The 23,339-nt window shown below is 48.3% G+C and overlaps 1 protein-coding gene across 2 annotated transcripts in view; it reads left to right on the top strand.

Moving 5' to 3' along the window:
* Positions 1 to 22,740, top strand: part of PRPH (peripherin) — an 86,896-nt gene extending 64,156 nt beyond the window's left edge. Inside the window, exons 7-9 of one of the 2 annotated variants that reach the window (XM_063952685.1) lie at positions 10,079 to 10,128; positions 20,237 to 20,319; positions 22,015 to 22,740. In XM_063952685.1, coding sequence (XP_063808755.1) covers positions 10,079 to 10,128; positions 20,237 to 20,319; positions 22,015 to 22,062 — 181 coding nt within the window. In that variant the 3' untranslated portion in view covers positions 22,063 to 22,740. Of the gene's footprint in view, positions 1 to 10,078; positions 10,129 to 20,236; positions 20,320 to 22,011 lie in introns of both variants that reach the window. The other variant, XM_063952684.1, reaches the window with a different exon arrangement.
* Positions 22,741 to 23,339: the final 599 nt, after the last annotated feature.

The raw sequence follows: 23,339 nt of genomic DNA, 5'->3' as shown, positions 1-23,339 counted from the left end.
CGAGCCGTCCGGCTTCGGTACCACAAATAGCGTGGAGTAATACCCCTGTCCCTGTTGTAGGAGGGGTACCTTGACTATCACCTGCTGAGAATACAGCTTGTGAATGGCCTCCAATACCGTCGCCCTGTCGGAGGGAGACGTTGGCAAAGCAGACTTTAGGAAACGGCGAGGAGGGGACTTCTCGAATTCCAACCTGTAACCCTGAGATACTACCTGCAGGATCCAGGGGTCCACCTTGCTGGGAGGTGACCTGGGGTAAAAAGGTGGATTTTCCGGCCGTTGCCGTGGCCACCAGATCCGATAGACCGACCCCAAATAATTCCTCCCCCTTATACGGCAATACTTCCATATGTCGTTTGGAATCCGCATCACCTGACCACTGGCGCGTCCATAAACTTCTTCTGGCAGATATGGACATCGCACTTACTCTTGATGCCAGAGTGCAAATATCTCTCTGTGCATCTCGCATATAAAGAAATGCATCCTTTAACTGCTCTATAGTCAGTAAAATACTGTCCCTATCCAGGGTATCAATATTTTCAGACAGTGACTCCGACCAAGCCACGCCAGCACTGCACATCCAGGCTGAGGCGATTGCTGGTCTCCGTATAACACCCGTATGTGTGTATATACTTTTTAATGTATTCTCCAGCCTCCTATCAGCTGGATCCTTGAGGGCGGCCGTATCAGGAGACGGTAACGCCACTTGCTTTGATAAGCGTGTGAGCGCCTTATCCACCCTAGGAGGTGTTTCCCAGCGCGCCCTAACCTCTGGCGGGAAAGGGTATAATGCCAATAACTTCTTTGAAATTAGCAGTTTTCTATCTGGGGTAACCCACGCTTCATCACACACTTCATTCAGTTCCTCTGATTCAGGAAAAACTATCGGTAGTTTTTTCACACCCCACATAATACCCCTTTTTGTGGTACTTGCAGTATCAGAGATATGCAAAGCCTCCTTCATTGCCGTGATCATATAACGTGTGGCCCTACTGGAAAATACGTTTGTTTCTTCACCGTCGACACTGGATTCAGTGTCAGTGTCTGGGTCTGTGTCGACCGACTGAGGTAAAGGGCGTTTTACAGCCCCTGACGGTTTCTGAGACGCCTGGACAGGTACTAACTGGTTTGCCGGCTGTCTCATGTCGTCAACCGACTTTTGTAGCGTGCTGACACTATCCCGTAATTCCATAAACAAAGCCATCCATTCTGGTGTCGACTCCCTAGGGGGTGACATCACCATTACAGGCAATTGCTCCGCCTCCACGCCAACCTCGTCCTCATACATGTCGACACACACGTACCGACACACAGCAGACACACAGGGAATGCTCTGATAGAAGACAGGACCCCACTAGCCCTTTGGGGAGACAGAGGGAGAGTTTGCCAGCACACACCCAAGCGCTATAAATATATATAGGGACAACCTTAATAAGTGTGTTCCCTTTATAGCAGCTCAAATATTATAAATATCGCCAATAAGTGCCCCCCCTCTCTGTTTTTACCCTGTTTCTGTAGTGCAGTGCAGGGGAGAGTCCTGGGAGCCTTCCTCGCAGCGGAGCTGGGCAGGAAAATGGCGCTGTGTGCTGAGGAGAATAGGCCCCGCCCCCTTTTCGGCGGGCTTCTTCTCCCGGTTTTTTTGGAACCTGGCAGGGGTTAAATACATCCATATAGCCCCAGGGGCTATATGTGATATATTTTAGCCAGAATAGGTATATTACATTGCTGCCCAGGGCGCCCCCCTCAGCGCCCTGCACCCTCAGTGACCGCTGGTGTGAAGTGTGCGGAGAGCAATGGCGCACAGCTGCAGTGCTGTGCGCTACCTCATGAAGACTGAGACGTCTTCTGCCGCCGGTTTCTGGACCTCTTCTCTATTCGGCATCTGCAAGGGGGTCGGCGGCGCGGCTCCGGTGACCCATCCAGGCTGTACCTGTGATCGTCCCTCTGGAGCTAGTGTCCAGTAGCCTAAGAAGCAAATCCATCCTGCACGCAGGTGAGTTCACTTCTTCTCCCCTAAGTCCCTCGTTGCAGTGAGCCTGTTGCCAGCAGGACTCACTGAAAATAAAAAACCTAACAAACTTTTTCTAAGCAGCTCTTTAGGAGAGCCACCTAGATTGCACCCTGCTCGGACGGGCACAAAAACCTAACTGAGGCTTGGAGGAGGGTCATAGGGGGAGGAGCCAGTACACACCACCTAGTGGTCAAACTTTTAAAATTTTGTGCCCTGTCTCCTGCGGAGCCGCTATTCCCCATGGTCCTGACGGAGTCCCAGCATCCACTAGGACGTCAGAGAAATCTATGTTTCCAGGACAGCTGGAGTCAGAAAGACTGACTCGCTCTTTATCCTGTATGCGCCCAACAAGTTGGGTGCACCTGCTTCAAAGCAGACTATTGCTCGCTGGATCTGTAGTACGATTCAGCTTGCACATTCTGCGGCTGGACTGCCGCATCCTAAATCAGTGAAAGCCCATTCCACTAGGAAGGTGGGCTCTTCTTGGGCGGCTGCCCGAGGGGTCTCGGCTCTTCAACTTTGCCGAGCAGCTACTTGGTCGGGGTCAAACACGTTTGCTAAATTCTACAAGTTTGACACCCTGGCTGAGGAGGACCTAGAGTTTGCCCATTCGGTGCTGCAGAGTCATCCGCACTCTCCCGCCCGTTTGGGAGCTTTGGTATAATCCCCATGGTCCTTACGGAGTCCCCAGCATCCACTAGGACGTTAGAGAAAATAAGAATTTACTCACCGGTAATTCTATTTCTCGTAGTCCGTAGTGGATGCTGGGCGCCCATCCCAAGTGCGGATTGTCTGCAATACTTGTATATAGTTATTGCTTAACTAAAGGGTTATTGTTGAGCCATCTGTTGAGAGGCTCAGTTGTTATCATACTGTTAACTGGGTATTGTATCACGAGTTATACGGTGTGGCTGGTATGAGTCTTACCCGGGATTCAAAATCCTTCCTTATTGTGTCAGCTCTTCCGGGCACAGTATCCTAACTGAAGTCTGGAGGAGGGTCATAGTGGGAGGAGCCAGTGCACACCAGTAGTCTAAAGCTTTCTTTATAGTTGTGCCCAGTCTCCTGCGGAGCCGCTATTCCCCATGGTCCTTACGGAGTCCCCAGCATCCACTACGGACTACGAGAAATAGAATTACCGGTGAGTAAATTCTTATTTTTTATAATAAAAACATTCTCTTTACACAAAATACATTTAAAATGTCCACACATTGGGCGGGATCCAATTCTTTTCACCCCTTTCTACACCCGTTCTGTTTCTGCCCTCGGGGGCATGGTATCATTATTTCAGCTTGCTGCCCTTGGAGTAGCGAGGCACCCAACCCTTTACACGGCTAAACCTGATTACTATGGCCGCGATATGCACAATAACGGGGATCATTTTAGACAGGAGATTGGGCGTGATATATCATTTGAATTCCACCCATTATCTTATTATAAGGAAAATTCTATAAAAAAACACTTTACTTCAAAATGGATACAATGTGAATCTTGGGGGTAATTCCAAGTTGATCGCAGCAGGAATTCTGTTAGCAATTGGGCAAAACCATGTGCACTGCAAGGGGGGCAGATATAACATGTGCAGAGAGAGTTAGATTTGAGTGTGGTGTGTTCAATCTGCAATCTAATTTGCAGTGTAAAAATAAAGCAGCCAGTATTTACCCTGCACAGAAACAAAATAACCCACCCAAATCTAACTCTTTCTGCACATGTTATATCTGCCTCCCCTGCAGTGCACATGGTTTTGCCCAATTGCTATCAAAAATCCTGCTGCGATCAACTTGGAATTACCCCCCTTGTCAATTGAAGTGGACAGCAGGTTGTTCTAAGCGTCCATAGAGGACTTTCATAGTTTATTGCATTTATAAGCACTTCTTTTGATACAGATGTGTCTTCTTACATCTCTGCTCATTGCGCTACAAGTTGCGTTATCCAAAACGTGAGTGCCATGTGAATCGGTAGCGCAGAGTGTAATTTTTACATTTTTTTCCATGAAAATATGTCTTAGACGTAAAATAATGTAATAGGTCACACAAGCAGCTTCTGCTGATTAAAATGATATGCAGCATGCCTCTATTCTGGGTGTGCCTGCGACTATTTGCATACAAAATGCTATGTTACAGTGTTTTCATGGAAAAACTAACGTGGCATTTCGGACGCAGTTAGAGGCGCAATTACATATACAATATAGGCATGCTGCATATCATTTAATCAGCAGAAGGTGCTTGTATGTCCTATTACATTACTTTGCGTCTAAGACGCATTTTCATTGAAAAAAAACACAAAAACGGACGTTCTTTGCTGCCATGTCCAGCCATGACATAGCGCGACTTCAAGGGCTGTTTAGCGTGACTGCAGCAATGATGTAAGAGGACAAATCTGTAATCCAGTATGATTCTGGTAACACATCCATCTTGGTACGAGTTTGGCCAGCATGTGAAGTGTATTATTTAGTGGTAAAGCAAATAATAAGAATTTACTTACCGATAATTCTATTTCTCGTAGTCCGTAGTGGATGCTGGGGACTCCGTCAGGACCATGGGGAATAGCGGCTCCGCAGGAGACAGGGCACAAAATTAAAAGTTTGACCACTAGGTGGTGTGCACTGGCTCCTCCCCCTATGACCCTCCTCCAAGCCTCAGTTAGGATACTGTGCCCGGACGAGCGTACACAATAAGGAAGGATTTTGAATCCCGGGTAAGACTCATACCAGCCACACCAATCACACTGTACAACTTGAGATCTGAACCCAGTTAACAGCATGATAACAGAGGAGCCTCTGAAAAGATGGCTTCCAACAATAATAACCCGATTTTTGTAACAATAACTATGTACAAGTATTGCAGACAATCCGCACTTGGGATGGGCGCCCAGCATCCACTATGGACTACGAGAAATAGAATTATCGGTAAGTAAATTCTTATTTTCTCTGACGTCCTAAGTGGATGCTGGGGACTCCGTCAGGACCATGGGGATTATACCAAAGCTCCCAAACGGGCGGGAGAGTGCGGATGACTCTGCAGCACCGAATGAGAGAACTCCAGGTCCTCCTTAGCCAGGGTATCAAATTTGTAGAATTTTACAAACGTGTTCTCCCCTGACCACTTAGCTGCTCGGCAGCGTTGTAATGCCGAGACCCCTCGGGCAGCCGCCCAAGGTGAGCCCACCTTCCTTGTGGAGTGGGCATTTACAGATTTTGGCTGTGGCAGGCCTGCCACAGAATGCGCAAGTTGAATTGTGCTAGAAATCCAACGAGCAATCGTCTGCTTAGACGCAGGAACACCCAGCTTGTTGGGTGCATACAGTATAAACAGCGAGTCAGCCTTTCTGACTCCAGCCGTCCTTTAAATATATATATATATTTTTAAGGCTCTGACAACGTCGAACAACTTGGAGTCCTCCAAGTCGCTAGAAGCCGCAGGCACCACAATAGGTTGGTTCAGGTGAAACGCTGATACCACCTTAGGGAGAAACTGAGGACGCGTCCGCAGTTCTGCCCTGTCCCAATGGAAAATCAGATATGGGCTTTTGTACGATAAAGCCGCCAATTCTTACACTCTCCTGGCCGAAGCCAGGGCCAGTAGCATGGTCACTTTCCATGTAAGATATATTTCAAATCCACCGATTTGAGTGGCTCAGACCAATGGGATTTGAGAAATCCCAAAACTACATTGAGACCCCACGGTGCCACTGGAGGCACAACCGGGCTGTATATGTAGTACTCCTTTGACAAAAGCTTGGACTTCAGGAACTGAAGCCAATTCTTTCTGGAAGAAAATCGACAGGGCCGAAATTTGAACCTTAATGGACCCCAATTTGAGGCCCATAGACAATCCTGTTTGCAGGAAATGTAGGAATCGACCCAGTTGAAATTCCTCCGTCGGAGCCCTCTCCTTCAGGATCCGGCGTTCAACCGCCATGCCGTCAAACGCAGCCGCGGTAAGTCTAGAGGTAGAGTGCACGGATCCTCTGTGCGCATCTCTTGAAGTTCCGGGTACCAAGTCCTTCTTGGCCAATCCGGAGCCACGAGTATCGTTCTTACTCCCCTTCGCCTTATAATTCTCAGTACCTTGGGTATGAGAGGCAGAGGGGGGAACACATACATTGACTGGTACACCCATGGTGTTACCAATGCGTCCCCAGCTATTGCCTGAGGGTCTCTTGACCCGGCGCAATACCTGTCCAGTTTTTTGTTGAGGCGGGACGCCATCATGTCCACCTTTGGTTTTTCCCAACGGTTCACAATCATGTGGAAGACTTCTGGGTGAAGTCCCCACTCTCCCGGGTGGTGATCGTGTCTGCTGAGGAAGTCTGCTTCCCAGTTGTCCACTCCCGGAATGAACACTGCTGACAGTGCTATCACATGATTTTCTGCCCAGCGAAAAATCCTTGCAGCTTCTGCCATTGCCCTCCTGCTTCTTGTGTCGCCCTGTCTGTTTACGTGGGCGACTGCCGTGGTGTTGTCCTACTGGATCAACACCGGCTGACCCTGAAGCAGAGGTCTTGCCAGGCTTAGAGCATTGTAAATTGCCCTTAGCTCCAGTATATTTATGTGAAGTGAAGTCTCCAGGCTTGACCACACTCCCTGGAAATTTCTTCCCTGTGTGACTGCTCCCCAGCCTCTCAGGCTGGCATTCGTGGTCACCAGGACCCAGTCCTGAATGCCGAATCTGCGGCCCTCCAAAAAGGTGAGCACTCTGCAACCACCACAGAAGAGACCCCCTTGTCCTTGGAGACGGGGCTATCCGCTGATGCATCTGAAGATGCGATCCGGACCATTTGTCCAGCAGATCCCACTGAAAGGTTCTTGCGTGGAATCTGCCGAATGGAATCGCTTCGTAAGAAGCCATCATTTACCCAGGACTCTTGTGCATTGATGCACTGACACTTTTCTTGGTTTTAGGAGGTTCCTGACTAGCTCGGATAACTCCTTGGCTTTCTCCTCCGGGAGAAAAACCTTTTTCTGAACTGTGTCCAGAATCATCCCTAGGAACAGCAGACGTGTTGTCGGGATCAGCTGGGATTTTGGAATATTTAGAATCCACCCGTGCTGTTGTAGCACTACTTGGTATAGTGCTACTGCGACCTCTAACTGTTCTCTGGATCTTGCCCTTATCAGGAGAACGTTCAAGTAAGGGATAATTAATACGCCTTTTCTTTGAAGTAGAATCATCATTTCAGCCTTTACCTTGGTAAAGACCCGGGGTGCCGTGGACAATCCAAACGGCAACGTCTGAAACTGATAGTGACAGTTTTGTACCACGAACCTGAGGTACCCTTGGTGTGAAGGGCAAATTGGGACATGGAGGTAAGCATCCTTGATGTCCCAGGACACCATAAAGTCCTCTTCTTCCAGATTCGATATCACTGCTCTGAGTGATTTCATCTTGAACTTGAACCTTTGTATGTAAGTGTTCAAAAGATTTCAGACTTAGAATAGGTCTCACCGAGCCGACCGGCTTCGGTACCACAAACAGCGTGGAATAATACCCCTTTCCTTGTTGTAGTAGGGGTACCTTGACTATTACTTGCTGGGAATACAGCTTGTGAATAGCTTCCAACACCGTCTCCCTGTCGGAGGGAGATGTTGGTAAAGCAGACTTCAGGAATCTGCGAGGAAGAGACGTCTCGAATTCCAATCTGTACCCCTGTGATACTACCTGCAGGATCCAGGGGTCGACTTGCGAGTGAGCCCACTGCGCGCTGAAATTCTTGAGACGACCCCCCCACCGGACCTGAGTCCGCTTGTAGGGCCCCAGCGACATGCTGAGGACTTTCCAGAAGCGGGGGAAGGCTTCTGCTCCTGGGAAGGGGCTGCTTGCTGCAGTCTCTTACCCTTTCCTTTGCCTCGGGCAGATATGAATGGCCTTTTGCCCGCTTGTTCTTATGAGAACGAAAGGACTGAGGCTGAAAAGACGGTGTCTTTTTCTGTTGGGAGGTGACCTGAGGTAAAAAAGGTGGATTTTCCGGCTGTTGCCGTGGCCACCAAGTCCGATAGACCGACCCCAAATAATTCCTCCCCTTTATACGGCAAACTTCCATATGCCGCTTGGAATCCGCATCACCTGACCACTGTCGCGTCCATAAACTTCTTCTGGCAGAAATGGACAGCGCACTTACCCTTGATGCCAGAGTGCCAATATCCCTCTGTGCATCTCGCATATAAAGAAAATGCATCCTTTAAATGCTCTATAGTCAATAAAATATTGTCGCTATTCAGGGTATCAATATTTCCAGTCAGAGATTCCGACCAAACCCCCCCAGCACTGCACATCCATGCTGGGGCGATTGCTGGTCACAGTATAACATCAGTATGTGTGTATATACTTTTTAGAGTATTTTCCAGCCTCCTATCAGCTGGATCTTTGAGGGCGGCCGTATCAGGAGACGGTAACGCCACTTGTTTTGATAAGCGTGTGAGCGCCTTATCTACCCTAGGGGGTGTTTCCCAGCGCGCCCTAACCTCTGGCGGGAAAGGGTATAATGCCAATAACTTCTTTGAAATTAGCAACTTCCTATCGGGGGTAACCCACGCTTCATCACACACTTCAATCAATTTATCTGATTCAGGAAAAACTACAGGTAGTTTTTTTCACACCCCACATAATACCCATTTTTGTGGTACTTGTAGTATCAGAAATATGTAACGCCTCCTTCATTGCCGTGATTATGTAACGTGTGGCCCTACTGGAAAATACGTTTGTTTCTTCACCGTCGACACTGGAGTCCGTGTCTGTGTCTATGTCGACCGACTGAGGTAATGGGCGTTTTAAAGCCCCTGACGGTGTTTGAGACGCCTGGACAGGTACTAATTGGTTTGCCGGCCGTCTCATATCGTCAACCGACCTTGTAGCGTGTTGACACTATCACGTAATTCCATAAATAAAGCCATCCATTCCGGTGTCGACTCCTTAGGGGGTGACATCCCATTACAGGCAATTGCTCCGCCTCCACTAACATCGTCCTCATACCTGTCGACACACACGTACCGACACACAGCACACACACAGGGAATGCTCTGATAGAGGACAGGACCCCACTAGCCCTTTGGGGAGACAGAGGGAGAGTTTGCCAGCACACACCAAGGCGCTATAATTATACAGGGACAACCTTATAGTAAGTGTTTTCCCTTATAGCAGCTTAATATATATTAATATCGCCAAAATATGCCCCCTCTCTCTGTTTTAACCCTGTTTCTGTAGTGCAGTGCAGGGGAGAGCCTGGGAGCCTTCCCACCAGCGGATCTGTGTGGGAAAAATGGCGCTGTGTGCTGAGGAGATAGGCCCCGCCCCCTTCACGGCGGGCTCTTCTCCCGGTTTTTTCTCTAATCCTGGCAGGGGTTAAATACATCCATATAGCCCAGGGGCTATATGTGATGTATTTTTAGCCAGTAAAGGTAATTACATTGCTGCCCAGGGCGCCCCCCCCCCAGCGCCCTGCACCCTCAGTGACCGCGGTGTGAAGTGTGCTGAGAGCAATGGCGCACAGCTGCAGTGCTGTGCGCTACCTTAAGAAGACTGGGACGTCTTCAGCCGCCGATTTCTGGACCTCTTCTCTCTTCAGCATCTGTAAGGGGGCCGGCGGCGCGGCTCCGGTGACCCATCCAGGCTGTACCTGTGATCGTCCTTCTGGAGCTAGTGTCCAGTAGCCTAAGAAGCCAATCCATCCTGCACGCAGGTGAGTTCGCTTCTTCTCCCCTTAGTCCCGCGTTGCAGTGAGCCTGTTGCCAGCAGGACTCACTGAAAATAAAAAACCTAACAAACTTTTATTCTAAGCAGCTCTTTAGGAGAGCCACCTAGATTGCACCCTTCTCGGCCGGGCACAAAAACCTAACTGAGGCTTGGAGGAGGGTCATAGGGGGAGGAGCCAGTGCACACCACCTAGTGGTCAAACTTTTAATTTTGTGCCCTGTCTCCTGCGGAGCCGCTATTCCCCATGGTCCTGACGGAGTCCCCAGCATCCACTTAGGACGTCAGAGAAAAGATATTTCATATGTACTACAGTACCTGCCAGTTGGGTCATATTTACTTAGAATGTTTTTTCTCATTTATATTTATTTTCTTTCAGGATTGCTGTTCCCATTCACTCACTGACATCCCTCAGTTTTAAAAGCCAGTGTGAGTAATTCTAAAAGCTTTGTTTACAGTTGTCTTAAGTGCTATTTTTGCTTTGAATTTTTTATGTTAAGCAATTAACCAAACATCACCATTGCAGGTTAGAATTTGTGTATGTCACTGTAGATTTCTCACATTATGGGGAGAATGTAATAGCCTGCCAGTTGTAAATGATTGCTGCTTTAAAAAACAAAACACATACCTTCCAACATGACCCTCTCCGGGAGGGACAGAAAGCTCTGCTCCTGGACTTCCCTCTTAATATATGATTGCCATCACCTGTGCTGAGACACCTTTCTTATCCATTCACCTGTTCAAAACAGGTGCCAGCAATCACACATTAAGAGAAAAGTCCAGAAGCAGAGCATTGTGTCCCTCCTGGAGAGGGTCATGTTGGGAGATATGAAAACAGGAGAGCTTGCACAAAGTATGGCACTACCTGCTTCTGGCAGCTATTTCATCCCCCCTCAGGGGCAAATGCAGGATTTATAAAGGGGGGTTTTCAGATACAGACATGTGATTAGATAGACATGACACACACACACAAAATCCATGTATCGGCAGCATACGGTAATAAAGATGTCATATCTGCGTTGTGACAATCTTTATTACCCGTCTGCTGCCAATACATGGACTATACTATCGGATCCTTGGCTTGGGAGACCTACAGAGAGCGACGGGGAACTGTAATTTGGTTAATATGTGAGTGCCACCCAGACTATCTATCTATCTATCTATCTATCTATCTATCTATCTATCTATCTCTCCCGGGACTTTTCAAAGTCAGTCACTGATTATATAGAGCAAGCTGTTGCTCAGTTTTAGTATATACTGTTACACATACAGTACATAAAAAAGCATACACCGAGGCATCTCCCTCTCCTGCCGCTGTCAGTGCCATCCTTCCCTGCCGCTGCTACCGCGGACCCGCAGCTCCCGGTACCTGCCTCCCCTGCAGCTGCCTCCACTGCCACGGTCCCGCAGCTCCCGCAAGTGCCTGCCTCGACCCCAGCCGCTGCCACGGTCCCGCCAGTGCCTGCCTCGACCCCAGCCGCTGCCGCCTCTGCCGATGAGATCCTGCAGCTCCTGCCGGTGCCCGCCTCCCCTGCCATTACCTGCAGCTTCCAAATGGGCCAACTGCTGTGCTTTACCTGAGGAGCAGCATGCAGCATTGTATGAAGAGCTGCCACTGTCCATAAAAATAAACTTAGTCCGTCAGGGGGGGTTTCTGGGTACTCAGAAACCCCTCCTGCATGCGCCACTGCTCCTTACCCCCCTATGTTTGTGTGTATCACACAGCCTAACCACACAAACAAGCAGCTGGGACGTTTGGGAGGTATGGTAGTATATCATACTTGCCTACCTGAACCTCTACATGAGGGAGAAAATGCTCTGTTCCAGAACTTTCCTGGTAATGTATGATTGCCATTACCTGTGGTGAACTAGTTAATTGATAAAAAAGGTGTTTCACCACAGGTGATGACAATCATACATTACCAGGAAAGTCCAGGAACAGAGCATTTTCTCCCTCATGGAGAGGGTTAGGTAGGCAAGTATGTAGTATATGCACCTGCATTACTCCTGGATATAACAGTGGTATATTTGTATGTGCCTGGATTTCCCAGAGCAATGTGACTTCACAGTGGCAAATGCGAAAACTACAGTATACAATTCGTACTCAATATTGTATTTGTCTGAACATTTTAAGAATTACTAAAAGTCACATTCACCATGTCAATGAAAAGTAGACTGACTGGCGTATTATCAAACTTATTTGCACTAAAATAATGTGAAAAAGGTTATTTTCACACCCTTTTCACATTATTTTAGAATCACCTAAATGTACTAATGGGCAATTGGAAGACAATTCACAAAATTATACTCCAACCCCTTAAATTCACATTTTTATAATAACCAGATCGGATATCCAATACTTAAAATGGGAAATGCAGTCTGTTCAAATTAAAAAAAAAAAAAAAAAAAAAAAAATTATAAAAAAATACCAGAGGGAGCTCTGTGATAATATCACTTTCTTCAGGTAGTCTTAATAGGGCATCCCCCCGGTCCCCCGACTCCTGCACAGCCTTCTCTGCCTGTTGGCAGTGAAGGCTGAGCTCAGAGACACTGCTTTTGATGAGCCATGTGTGTCTGATGGACACTCAAGCTGAACATTGTGTAAAAAAAAAAAAAAAAAACAGTTAAAAAGTAATACTTACCTGCACCGAGGAACCAGTGATCTGGCGAGGACTGAAGCCAACATCACATTTTACAGCACCGTGGGTCACAGTAGAGCACAGGATCACTGGTTCTGGCTTCAGGTAAGTGTAAGCATGGAGGAGGGGCAGGTAGCCGACGATGTTTGGTCACACGCTCAGGGCAAATACCTGAGCAGTTCAGCGAGAATGCAGGGAGAAAGCTTTCTTGCAAGCTGTCCCTGCATGCGATACTTGATACATCCCTGCAATATATTCAGTTATCGCATTGCGGATTTGGGCGAATTTATCATTCCATCCGCATCTGAGATGAGGATTGTGATAGATATGCCTATAGAACACAAGGACAAAATTAAAGTTTTTAGTAGGTAGATATCTATACTCATATTTGTCGCTTTCCATGAAATGCAAATATGCTTTATTGCTGAGGACAGATTGTTAATAAAAACAAGTTTTATGGTAAGAACTTACCTTTGTTAAAACTCTTTCTGCGAGGTACACTGGGCTCCACAAGGAATGGACAATGGGGGTGTAGAGTAGGATCTTGATCCGAAGCACCAACAGGCTCAAAAGCCTTGACCTTCTTCCCAAGATGCATAGCGCCGCCTCCTATATCACCCCGCCTCCGTGCACAGGAGCTCAGTTTTGTTAACCAGCCCAATGCAGTAGCAAGTAAAAGAGACGACAACTGCCAGTTGCCACAAACACCACACTCTCCCGACAGGAGAAGTGTCAGCGGCTAATGCCATACCAACCCAAAGAAGCTAAGTGCATCAGGGTGGGTGCCTTGTGGAGCCCAGTGTACCTCGCAGAAAGAGTTTTAACAAAGATAAGTTCTTACCATAAAACTCGTTTTCTGCTGCGGGGTACACTGGGCTCCACAAGGAATGGACAATGGGGATGTCCTAAAGCAATTCCTTATGGGAGGGGACGCACTGTAGCGGGCACAAGAACCCGACGTCCAAAGGAAGCATCCTGGGAAGCGGCAGTATCGAAGGCATAGAACCTTATGAACGTGTTCACAGAGGACCACGTAGCCGCCTTGCACAATTGTTCAAGGGTCGCACCACGTTGGGCCGCCCAAGAAGGTCCAACAGACCGAGTAGAATGGGCCTTAATGTGATCAGGAGCAGAGAGACCAGCCTTCACATAAGCATGTGCAATCACCATTCTAATCCATCTGGCCAGAGTTTGCTTGTGAGCAGGCCAGCCCCGTTTGTGAAACCCAAACACAACAGAAAGAGAATCAGATTTCCTAATAGGAGAAGTTCTCTTCACACAGATACGGAGAGCCCGTACCACATCCAAAGACCGCTCTTTGGGAGACAGATCAGGAGAAACAAGTGCCGGAACTACAATCTCCTGATTAAGGTGGAACGAAGAAACCACCCTAGGTAGATAGCCGGGACGAGTCCTAAGAACCGCCCGGTCACGGTGAAATATCAGATATGGGGAACTATAGGACAAGGCACCCAAATCCGACACTCTTCTAGCTGAAGCAATAGCCAGCAAAAACACCACCTTAAGGGAAAGCCACTTAAGGTCAGCTGAACCAAGAGGTTCAAATGGAGACTCTTGTAACGCCTCCAAAACCACCGACAAGTCCCAAGGAGCCACAGGCGGGACATAGGGAGGTTAGATACGCAACACGCCCTGAGTAAAGGTATGCACATCAGGTAAGGTCGCAATTTTTCTCTGAAACCACACCGACAAGGCAGATATTTGAACCTTGAGGGAGGCCAGAGGCAGGCCTAAGTCCAGGCCCTGCTGAAGAAAAGCCAACAACTTGGCTATACTAAACTTGGAAGCGTCATAATCGTTAGATGCGCACCAAACAAAGTAAGAATGCCAGACCCTATAGTAAATCCGAGCAGAAGCCGGTTTCCGGGCCCGCAACATAGTTTGAATGACAGCCTCAGAAAACCCATTAGCCCTTAAGACGGAAGCTTCAAGAGCCACGCCGTCAAAGACAGCCGGGCTAGGTCCTGGAAGACACAGGGGCCTTGAATGAGGAGGTCTGGGCGTTGTGGAAGTAGAATTGGACGCTCTGACGATAGGCCTTTGCAGGTCTGAGAACCAGTGCCGTCTGGGCCATGCTGGACCTATGAGAAGCAGAATTCCTTTTTATTGCTTGAACTTCCGAATTACCCTGGGCAGGAGTGACACCGGAGGGAACACGTACGGTAGCCGAAACCTCCACGGTTCCGTCAGCGCATCCACAAATGCTGCTTGAGGATCCCTTGTCTTGTTCCGAAGACCGGAACCTTGTGATTGTGTCGAGACGCCATCAGATCTACGTCTGGAAGGCCCCACCTTTCCACTAGGAGTTGAAACACTTCTGGATGGAGGCCCCACTCGCCGGAATGCATGTCCTGACGACTGAGAAAGTCCGCTTCCCAATTCAGGACTCCCGGAATGAATATTGCCGATATGGCCGGTAGATGGCGTTCTGCCCACTGTAGAATCCGTGAGACTTCCTTCATTGCTAGGCGGCTTCAAGTGCCGCCTTGATGATTTATGTAAGCCACTGTGGTGGCGTTGTCCGACTGTACTTAAACAGGACGGTTCTGAATTAAATGCTGGGCTATGGCATTGAAGACCGCCCGCATCTCCAGAATATTGATCGAGAGGAGGGACTCCTCCTTGGTCCACCGCCCCTGAAGGGAGTGTTGCTCCAGCACCGCCCCCCAACCTCTTAGACTGGCATCTGTCATCAACAGGACCCAGTCGGATATCCAGAACGGACGGCCCCTGCACAGTTGTTGGTCCCGGAGCCACCAGAGCAGCGACAGACGGACCTCCGGAGTCAATGAGATCATTTGAGACCTGATCCGGTGAGGCAGGCCGTCCCATTTGGCTAGAATCAGCCTCTGGAGAGGGCGAGAGTGAAATTGAGCGTACTCCTCCATGTCGAATGCTGACACCATGAGGCCCAGAACCTGCATTGCCGAATGTATTGACACTTGCGGACGAGATAGGAAGCAACGAATCCTGTTCTGAAGTTTCAGGACTTTCTCCTGAGACAGGAACAACCGCTGGTTGTGAGTGTCCAAAAGTGTTCCCAAATGCACCATGCTCTGAGCAGGGATCAGAGATGACTTCTTACAGTTGATGAGCCACCCGTGGGCTTGCAGAAACCGGACCGTCACATCTAGATGACGCAGGAGAAGTTCTGGGGAATTTGCCAGGATTAACAAGTCATCCAAATACGGCAGTATCCTGACCCCTTGACGGCGGAGTACCACGTCAACACCGCCATGACTTTTGTAAAGACTCGCGGAGCCATTGTTAAACCAAAAGGTAACGCCCGAAACTGGTAATGGCAGTTGTCAATCGCAAATCTCAGGTATTGCTGATGAGACACTGCTATAGGAATATGCAGGTAAGCATCCTGTATATCCAGGGAGACCATGAAGTCCCCAGGTTCCAAGGCCAGAACTATAGAGCGAAGGGTTTCCATCGGGAACTTGGAAACCTTCACAAACCTGTTCAATGCCTTGAGGTTGAGAATGGTCCGGGAGGACCCATTCGGTTTCGGGACTAGAAACAGCGGAGAATAGTACCCCCGGCCCCTCTGCGACTACGACTCCTGTATCCAGGAGGGTCTGTACCACCGAATGTAGAGTGTTTGCCTTTGTCTTGTCCAACGGGACATCTGTCTGGCAAAATCGATGAGGGGTTCGGTTTTTGAAGGCTATGGCGTAACCTCGAGTGACGACTTCTCGTACCTAGGCATCTGAAGTGGTCTTCAACCAGTCCAGGGTATACCCAAGAAGCCGGCCCCCCACCCTGGGATCCCCCAGAGGGAGGCCCACCCCGTCATGCGGCAGGCTTATCTCTTGGAAGCTGGCTGACGGGCCACTCAGGCTCTTTTGGGCTTAGGCTTACCAGGTTTGGAAGTGCAGGCCTGCTTGTTGTACGCCTGACCTTTTGCTTTACCTGAAGGACGAAAGGGGCGAAAGGAAGTACCTTTAGCCTTCGACACAAAAGGAGCAGTACTTGGCAGACAGGCAGTTTTGGCAGTAGCCAAGTCAGCCACAATCTTATTTAAGTCCTCCCCAAACAGAATATCTCCCTTAAAAGGGAGTACCTCCAGGGTTTTTCTAGAGTCCAGATCCACAGACCAGGATCTCAGACACAATATCCGGCGAGCCAGGACTGACGTAGTAGAGGCCTTGGCTGCCAGGATGCCGGCATCAGAAGCCTCCTCTTTAATATAACGAGAAGCTGTGACAATATAAGACAAGCATTGTCTAGCATGGTCAGAGGAGATTTCAGCATCTAACTCCAAGGCCCATGCTTTAATGGCCTCTGCAGCCCAAGTAGCTGCAATAGTGGGACTTTGTGCAGCACCCGTGAGGGTGTAAATCGCTTTCAGACAACCCTCCACACGTTTATCCGTAGGCTCTTTTAGAGACGTGACGGTGGTGACCGGTAGAGCTGAGGAAACCACCATCCTAGCCACATGCGAGTCCACTGGAGGCGGCGTTTCCCAATTCTTAGACAGCTCCGGCGCGAAGGGATAGCGAGCCAGCATCTTCTTTTGAGGCACAAACTTCATACCCGGGTTTTCCCAGGGTTCCTGACGTATATCAATTAGGTGGTCAGAGTGAGGTAAAACTGTTTAATCACCTTCTGATGCTTGAACCTATTTGGTTTCTTAGGAGGAACGGATGGCTCGGGATCATCCGTAATCTGTAAAATTAACTTAATAGCCTCCAAAAAATCAGGAACAACCACATGTGAACCACCCTCCCCATCAGCCGTATCTGAGTCAGAACCTGTGGGGTCAGTGTAAGTGCCGTCTTCATCCGACGAGGTGTCAGTGACAGCAGTGGATTGTGAGGATACAAGTGCTCGCTTAGAGGACCCCTTGGACGTAGGTGAGCGACGGTCAGACTTTTTAGTAGTCAGGGACTGGTTCAACTTCTTTATTTGAGCAGATAAGTCGTCCGCCCACGGCGGGTTAGCTGCAGGGACCACAAACGGTTGCACCGGCATTGGGGGTCCCATAGGGGGTGTTAGTTTATGAACTAGCGTATGCAGAAGCGTGGAAAAAGCGTCCCACGGCGGGTCATTATTTGCCCCTGTTGCCACCGTCCCACGGGGAGGCAAGGAGCCCCCAGAACCAGAGCCCACAGCTGCTATATTCTCCTCATAGGTATCTGCGGCTTCAGCAACATCGGCAGTGTGTTCAGCCCCAGAACCGTTACCCTCAGAAGCAGACATGATATAACTTGCAGTATCAGGTAACACAGTACAATTTGTCAGCAGCACACTACCTCTAGCCCAAACCCCTGCGCAGTATAGTCAGCACCAGCAGAGATAAAGGAGAGATATGGTGACTAAATCACAGAGAAAAATACGTAATACAGTATATCATTGTGAAAATCCTATATTAGATAAAACCTGACGCACCAAGCACCCCCAGGTTATAGAATATAGGAATAGCAGGTTGAGTGAAAGACACAAAATGGACACCACTCAGCTATCAAATGCACACACAAATTGTCACAGTCTGTACAATGCATAGGTTATTACTAACAATAATACTGCACTGGACTACCTTACACAGCTATATAACAATAGATATAACAGTACACAGTAAGAACTGGATGTATATCACAGGGTAATTGTACTAGGAAACTCTGACTAAGTGCACTCTTTCTTAACTAACACTGACTAAAAAAGGCAGGTAGTATACTTAAGTGTCTTGTAAAGTCACAGCACTGACAGCCAGGCGGCTTTACATAGGAGGATTTCCCCAAGCATTCCCAGGAACAGTGAGCTGAGGGATAATGGTGCCGCAGACACTGCCAGGGAGTGAGGGAGAGACAGATATGCAGCTCCAGGGCGGGAACATTTGCAGAAAATGGCGCCCTGGGGGAGGGGCTTCAGGGCCAAGCTCTATCCCCCTGCTGGCAAAACCACTGGGTACTGCGGGCTTTAATAAAATGGTTTATAGAGAAAACCTGACCTGCACCCATGCCCTGGTGATCTAGTGGGATCGTCTGTACTGCCTCAGTGTCCACCACCAGCGCGCGCGGCCCGCCTCCCACCGGTCGCGCCGGATAGCGATAAAGTGCGGGTCCCGCGAGCGGGACCCACTTACCTCCTCCCGAAGTGCGGCCACGCAATCCCGGAGAGCCCCAGCCGTGTGTGATTAACTTGGAAGAAAACCGGAGGCTCCTGCTGTAGGTACCCGGCAACCAGGGCACGGGAGTGTACAGCGCCGCTGGGGGAGAGATGGAGCTGCAGCAGGCTATGTCTACTGACATCCAGCACAATCTGTGCCTCTGCTGCAGCCCTTGTAGTCTTCTTTTTTCCGCAGAAAAAGCTTTTTCTGGAGCTGCTGTGAGCAGCTCTTCCTGTCACATGCTTGCACTGCAAGCACCAACTACAAACTGAGCTCCTGTGCACGGAGGTGGGGTGATATAGGAGGCGGCGCTATGCATCTTGGGAAGAAGGTCAAAGCTTTTGAGCCTGTTGGTGCTTCGGATCAAGATCCTACTCTACACCCCATTGTCCATTCCTTGTGGAGCCCAGTGTACCCCGCAGCAGAAACTGTAGTAATGCAAATACATCCTAACACCAACATTACTATAGTATTAGCATTAAAGGAAGGAATCCAGATGCATTCAGCCAATAGAAGCTGCTAATTCCTTCCAACCCCAGTTGGAAAAAAAGGAGAAGATGTCTCAGTTGTCATGAATATGGATGTGTAAGAATTTTTGGTATGCATGTGCAGTAAAAGCAAAACTTTTGAAGAAAATAGACACAAATGGCATTGGGTCCAATGGGTCCAACACTACATGAGCCCCACAGTTTATTAGTAAACACCTCATAAATCATTTATGTTTTGTATTGATTGGATTTTATTTTCAACAAAGAAAATAGCTGCTTACACACAGCTGTAAATGAAGCTGTCTGTGGCAAATAGGCAGAACACCCAGAGAAAACTCATGAAAACACTGGAAGAACATCCAAACTATGCACATATGCCATGGTTTGCAATCGAGACCATGCACCCCAGTACTGTGGGGCAGCAATGCTAATCACTGTGCCACCGTGTTCTCTTTGGGATATGGTCTTTAGGTCGACCTCACTTAGGTCGAAAGTCATTAGGTCAACGTTGGCATTAGGTTGGCATTAGGTCGACACATGAAAAGGTTGACGTGAGTTTTTCACAATTTTTTAAATTTTTTGGAACTTTTTCATACTTTACGAGCCACATGGACTACGATTGGTAATAGTAACCTGTGCTGAGCGCAGCGAGGAACCATGCCTGAAGCAGGGGATACAGTGCACTAATTGGGGTTCCTGGTCACTTTACGAACAAAATTACACCAAAAAACTCATGTCAACCTTTTTCAATGTCGACCTGATGTCCATGTTGACCTTTTCCAGGTGTCAACCTACTGCCTGTCGACCAATTGTGGTCAGCTCAATGAGTGTCGACCTAAATACAGATGGAGCCTCGCTCATTGAGCGTAGCTGCATCGCAGGTGGGGGCGTGCAGCGTGCCTAGGCGCGCCTGTGCTTTGGCACGCCGCCGAGCGCACAGAAAGGCTCCCATTCACTTTGATTGGGGCGCGTGCGCATCTACGACGCACGCGCTTCCTATTCATTCCTGTCGGTGCGCCCCACCGAGCGCACCTGGTCGCGGATGGAGCCACAGTTAGCGTGGCTCCATCTGTAGGGTTGACCCAACAAACCCATTCCGTTCTCCCTCAGGTATTAAAATAATACCGTCATTAAGAGTTTAATGTTCTTATCTTTTATGCTGTACTCTTAATAATATTCTCTGCCATGTTTAATATTTTCTGTAAGTTTCATTATTTTTCCAGTTTTCAATATGATATACTACATGTTCATATTATTCTTCTCTTCTCCTGCAGTAGCCCCTGAACTAGAGCCCAGCGCTGAGACTCACACCAGGAAAACTGTTGTAATTAAAACTATTGAAACTCGAGATGGAGAGGTGAGTAACACTGCAGAAATTGGCTGGTGTCATTGCAATATGGCATTGGTGTGAATTAAAAATAATGTAATTGGTGTGAATTAAGCACAATTAATACATTTTGGGAAGCAAAACAGGCAGAGGCCCTCATTCCGAGTTGTTCGCTCGCAAGCTGCTTTTAGCAGCATTGCACACGCTAAGCCGCCGCCTACTGGGAGTGAATCTTAGCTTATCAAAATTGCGAACGAAATATTCGCAATATTGCGAAAAGATTTCTCTGTGCAGTTTCTGAGTAGCTCGAGACTTACTCTTCCAGTGCGATCAGTTCAGTGCTGGTCGTTCCTGGTTTGACGTCACAAACACACCCAGCGTTCGCCCAGACACTCCCCCGTTTCTTCAGCCACTCCCGCGTTTTTCCCAGAAACGGTAGCGTTTTTTCAAACACTCCCATAAAACGGCCAGTTTCCGCCCAGAAACACCAACTTCCTGTCAATCACACTCCGATCACCAGAACGAAGAAAAAACCTCGTAATGCCGTGAGTAAAATACCTAACTGCATAGCAAATTTAATTGGCGCAGTCGCAGTGCGAACATTGCGCATGCGCAGTTAGCGGAAAATCGCTGCGATGCGAAGAAAATTACCGAGCGAACAACTCGGAATGACCACCAGAGTGTGGTGACTTGGGTGTGGTTAAGGCACTCTAATGGCGTGCCTTTATATGGTCTAAGATTGTCCCACTTTTCCTCCCAGTAATGTTGTGAGACATGCATATAGATAGTAATGCTGCAGCTCTGTGTTATACTGTAAGTGATGGGGGAAGGAGAGAGCAACGTGGTGACTGAGAGGTATAACATACTAATATATTATATTTGAAAGTGGATGGCAATTATCACTGGTCCACTTCTAACCAATTAGTGATTTTAAAGGGTACAGAATGCATTATTTGCTGTATAGGTGAAGTATATAACTAATGACACATGAGTGTACTGGCTGCAGCTCCTGTTGCATGTCACGTTCAATAGACAACTTTATTTTGAACATGTTTTATTAACTCTTCCAGACTCTGAAAATGGTAGCTGCCACTAGATAATAAAGGCCCTCATTCAGCTTCAGTTGCAGTTTTGCGAATTTAGCTGGCTGCGATCGCATGCTGAGGGCCGACCAGCACAGGGCAAGGCCGCCGAGCATGCAAGTACCCGGTAGCGATGCGATTGCAATGTAATTGCGATTGCATCGCTGATTTGTGGAAGCCCCCTGCCTCCGCAGCCAGGCTGTGACGGCAGATACAGGGCAGCCATTTTTCGGGTCGCAGCGACCGCGTATGGCATCAGACGGTCGCCCCGAACCTGCCCCTGTTTCTGTTGACCCGCCCAACGCCAAGTCACTGCCTCCGCAACGCCGCCGCATTACGCCCTGCGAACACCTCTGTCTGTCAAACAGGCAGAAGATTTTGCATAGTGAGATGCGATCACAGTGCGGGACTTAGCGGGGAAATGCGACCGCATATCAGTAGCGACAGCTAGTGAAAAGGGGCCAAAGTAGTGATAGAGGAGGTTCTATTAACTGTAGCAGGCAGTACTGAAACAAGGAATTCTCCATTGGTGGATAAACTCCTTTAATGTTATTCTGAGCACCCTAATAACTTGGTTAATAATGGCTTATGTGTGTGGTTATATTGTGTATATAACATTAGTGTCCACCTTTACATACAGCAGGTTGTGACCGAGTCCAGGAAGGAAAAATCTTCGGAAGGGGAGAAGTAAGAAGATAACATTGAGAACAAAGAGACACAATGCCTTGGTAACACCTCAGAAATCAGAAGCTCCGAGAGCATGGAGCAGCCTGTGCTATCCTGACAGAGTGATTTCTTTATTTTTATTTTATTTGAGTGTTCATCTAGATAGCAATCAGGGGTTATGTTACCAATATCTATTTCCCTCATGATGAAACATCTAAGTGCCTGTGTCCCAGGTGGTGATATTGTTACCTCTTTTGTATTCTAATAATTTGTCACCATTTATACAGTATATGTGTCACTATCCCTCCCAGCAAGAGCATTCTACCAACATTCACAATTAACCCAACCTCTATGTTCTATACCTGCATAAAATGAATATAAATAGGTGTGGGATCACATTTTGGTGGTCCATGCCAGAGGAAAAAGGTAACATTTGTCACATACACTATATAAATGTAACAAGCACTCACTGGCAGTATTTCCTCCGTAGTCTGCCCCTATCTGCTCACTCATTCATACACATTTCATGCTCTCTGGCTGATGGCCAAAGGAAACGCTTAAAGACAGATAGCTGTAAAGCGACGTTGGTGCTAAATATTACCTTCCTCTGTCTATTGTATGAGACACTACCCCTACTCCTTGTAGCAATGTACATGTGCCATGTCTGCTTAACCAGCTAATAAAAATGATTTGCAGCAATTAAGTGACAGGCATCAGACCACTTTGTTCTTGTGTTCATGTTGTGCACATTTTAAATTCTAATATTCCAGCATAATTTAAGCAGAAAATCACTTAATGTACTCTCAGGGCTTGGTTGAGAGTTACATGCAAGTCCTACTGAGGCTGGATAAAGCGATTTCTAGCAACCGCGCTTGTGCCAGAGTGGAGGCCATGCACCCAGAGGTGTATCTAGGGGACCGGGCGCCTCTGGCAAAGTAAGGGACTGGCACCCCACCCCATATTTGAAATAGGGAAGGTGCGTGTGCAAAAAAGGGGCATGATCTTGTGGGAAACGGGCATGGCCGCACAATAGTACTCCCAATTCAAATTACGTTACACAGAAGTACCGCTTATACACATTATGTCACACACAGTAGCGGATCTTGCCACGGGCCACTGCCATCCCGAGGGCGCCACCGTCATGGCAAGATCCGCTACTGGTGCCGTGCGGTGCACGATGACGTCACTGTGCACCGCACGCCATTGTGGGAGCGGCCATCAAGGCCGGCGCTACCATTAGGCAGCTTTAGGCAGCTGCCTATGGGCGGCAGCCACTAGAGGGCGGTACACTCCTGCTGAATA

This window comes from Pseudophryne corroboree, chromosome 2 (assembly GCF_028390025.1).
Source record: "Pseudophryne corroboree isolate aPseCor3 chromosome 2, aPseCor3.hap2, whole genome shotgun sequence".
In the NCBI taxonomy this organism is placed as follows: Eukaryota; Metazoa; Chordata; class Amphibia; order Anura; family Myobatrachidae; genus Pseudophryne; species Pseudophryne corroboree.
Note: the sequence above shows the minus strand (reverse complement) of the source record. Positions and strands in the feature narration are given on the sequence as shown.